This window comes from Malus domestica, chromosome 06 (assembly GCF_042453785.1).
Source record: "Malus domestica chromosome 06, GDT2T_hap1".
NCBI lineage: Eukaryota > Viridiplantae > Streptophyta > Magnoliopsida > Rosales > Rosaceae > Malus > Malus domestica.
The window spans coordinates 10943972-10947126 of NC_091666.1; the positions used below are offsets into that span (position 1 = coordinate 10943972).

Genomic DNA, 3155 nt, shown 5'->3' on the forward strand with positions numbered 1-3155 from the left:
GCCTAGAAGAGTCAGCTATGGTAAGATCCAACAAAATCTTCAAGAGATAATGATCCTTATAATCATGCCCCACACATTGGCAATGATCATTGATGCGATCAAAATACATCCCTAAACAGAACTCTAGATTAATTTCCATCATCATTCTCTCATAATCAACTGTTGTTGCCTAAATGGGTCAGATTGCGTGGGGTCCAAACTAACCACTTAGAAACCGTCACACTTCCCTCTTTACTCATATACGAAAGTTTTACTGATTTCATATTTGGAACCCAAATCATCTTTAAATTTTGTAAAGGCCAATAGCGAAACCCCCGTATATTCCTAAAATTCACATTTCCCTCCTCAAACTCCGAAACCTTCCTCTTCTTCTTCTTCTTCTTCTTCTTCTTCTTCTTCTTAACCACACCTACACAAAGCACAGAAAACCCAATAATTTCTCACAAGATGCTCAAAGCCGTAGGTAATTTCTGAATCCAATTTCCTATCCCTCTCAGAAAACCCACATCAATTCATCTCCTAAGTTCATTTCTCTGTCATAACCCCAATCGATTAATCAAATCTTTATTGCAGGTCTCTTCGGCCGGAAGAAAAGCGGCAGCAGCGGCGGCAACCGCCATTTCAAAGACTTCTACGCCGACTGGTTCAACACACTCAATACCACGCTCCTCCCTTCGCTTCAGAACTCGATGTCCGAGTCCGACTCGTCCCTGACTCACCTCTCCACTCAGGTCGAAACCCTCCATCGCCACTTCCAATCCTACTACGACGCCCTCGACCTCGCCGCCGCAAACGACGTCGCTCAGCTCCTTGACCCCGACTGGCGAAACCCTCTCGAGAAGCCCTTCCTCTTCCTCGGCGACCTCCACCCCTACCTCTTCACCAATCTCCTCCGCTCTTTCCTCAACCAAAACGACTCCGACGACGATGAAGACTACGACAACGACAGCCTAACCGTTCAATTCGCCGACGCCCAAGACAGAGACAGGGACCAACTCGAAGTCCTCTTCGACCGCCCTTGGCACATCGCGACGGCGTGGAGGAGTCAGTCGTACGATCTGATGGGCAAGCTCGAGCAGGTCGAGCGCGGGCTGAGGCTGATGGTGCCGGCGCTGGTGGCGCGCGCGAGGGACGCTCAGGCCGCGTTCTTGGAGCACGTGGGGAGGAATTGGGATTATGGTAGCGGTCTGCAGAAGCTGGCGGTGGCGGAAGCTATGGCGGAGCAGAATGAGGAGATGGTGGGGGTTTTTGTGGATGCGAATCGGCTGAGAAGGAGTGTTCTTGTGGAGATCCTTGGCACCACCAGCGTGTTCCAGGCGGCTCTGTTTCTTGAAGGGTTGGCCCAATTTCTTGTTGGGTTCAGAGACCCTGAGTTACTTGCTCAGTTTGATCTCTGCAAAACGCCTCTAGGGAAGCAGAATCGCTTGGCGATTTGATATGGATTCATCTTTTTCAAGGTTATGATCATCTTAAATTTGTTAATTTGGCAATGAAGTTGACATTTCAGATTAATTTCAAGCTTACTGTGTGCTGGTACGAACTTAATTTGCAATTTTTCAAGGGGATGCTATCCACACATCTCATTTTGTTTCTCATACAACCCTTGATAATTTTTGTCCGTTGATCTTCTTCAATTCATCCGATCCGACAGTTAAAAATTAAAAATGTGTGTGAGAAGTAAAATGGAATGTGTAGATATTACACCCCTTTTTCAAATGGGAGTTGAGAAATTTTTCATGTAAAGTTGTTAAGTTTGGCATTGAAGATGTAAAGTTTGCAATGTTTGCTCTTTTGCATTTGTTAAGGTACAATTTTTCAAGTGATCTGATTTGGCATTGAAGATGTAAAGATAGAAGCTTGGTGAATCAATGTTGTTGTTGTCTTTTGATATCCTTGCAACACCAGCCAGAGATTATTGATCAGAAAATTTTGTGCTCAAAAATGGATGTTGGTTGTGAACTGATTTGTCCATTTATGCAGAATAGGGTTATGGGTTTAACATGGAAAATTTGGAAAAATAGCCAAACCTTGATCCATGAATAGAATTTTGGTCAATCATTATAATGTACCTTAATTGGTTAAATTGCACAAAATTACCTCAACTATGTGTTACACCACAATCTCATACCTCATCTTTTAAACATTATAATATCATACATCGTCTTATGAATTCATTGCAATGTCAGATCTCTGTTAACTTTTCTATTATTTTTTTATCAAATGCTAATGTGGCAGACAAGAAGCCCACTCCTTGCCTAATTGAATTAAAAAAAAATTAATTAAATAAAAATAAACTAATAATTTTTTATCTAAACAAAATTTAAATGAAGCGTGGGGAGGGAAGAGAAGAGTTTGGGGGGGGGGAGGGAGTGTTGTTCGATTTATAATTGAGGTAGTTTTGTGTTTTACCTTAATTTATTTATAATTCTAACCAAAACTTGACTTACAAATATTTAAAATGTCCTTGTTGATTGAAAATTACCAACATAAAATTTCAACCCAATTTCTGCAAAACTCTTAAGAATTGATATTCAGACTCAATTGAACTCATTGCAATCAATTTTGAATCAAAATTCGAAGCTGCAAGATTTCATATAATTTTCTAACAAATTTTCTTGGGAAACAAACAAAAGGATGAATGAATGAGAAAGAGTTCCAAAACACAGTGGTGCTAAGAAGCGGCCAAGAATCTCAAGGGGAGATGAAGAAGAAGAAGGTGAAGCTTTGCCTCATCTTCTTCCACCGTACCATCCTTTTATGTTCTTCGCTTTCAATGTTTGCAATTAACTCCTTGCCATCGCAACAAATTTGGGAAGTGTGAATTCAGGGAAGCTAAGAAGAAATGGCTGCAGTGGTAGGCAATTGCAGAAAGGGTTGAGAAATCGAATTTGAATTCTTTGATTCTCCTGACAAGATAGTCAGGTATTTTGATTTTCAGTTTAGAACGGGTGTGTGAAGAAATTAGGACTCAATCAGACGATGGAGGATTTAATATTTAGTTGGTCCAATTTGGAGGTTTTGGAGCTTCGAAGCTTCACTAACCTCGATGATCGTTGGAAGATCTATAGCAAAAGCATTAAAAAGCTAGCCATATGATCGTGCAATCAATCAGACGTTTTGGTTTGATGCCGGTAGGGACGAAAGAATAGAAGTTG

The 3155-nt window shown here is 41.2% G+C and overlaps 1 protein-coding gene across 1 annotated transcript; it reads left to right on the top strand.

Moving 5' to 3' along the window:
- Positions 1-237: 237 nt before the first annotated feature.
- On the top strand, positions 238-1823 carry LOC103437135 (protein INAPERTURATE POLLEN1). Its single transcript, XM_008375585.4, has 2 exons — positions 238-463; positions 574-1823. The coding sequence occupies exons 1-2, from the start codon at positions 448-450 to the stop codon at positions 1434-1436; spliced, it is 879 nt and encodes a 292-aa protein (XP_008373807.3). The 5' UTR covers positions 238-447; the 3' UTR covers positions 1437-1823.
- The last annotated feature ends 1332 nt before the right edge of the window (positions 1824-3155 follow it).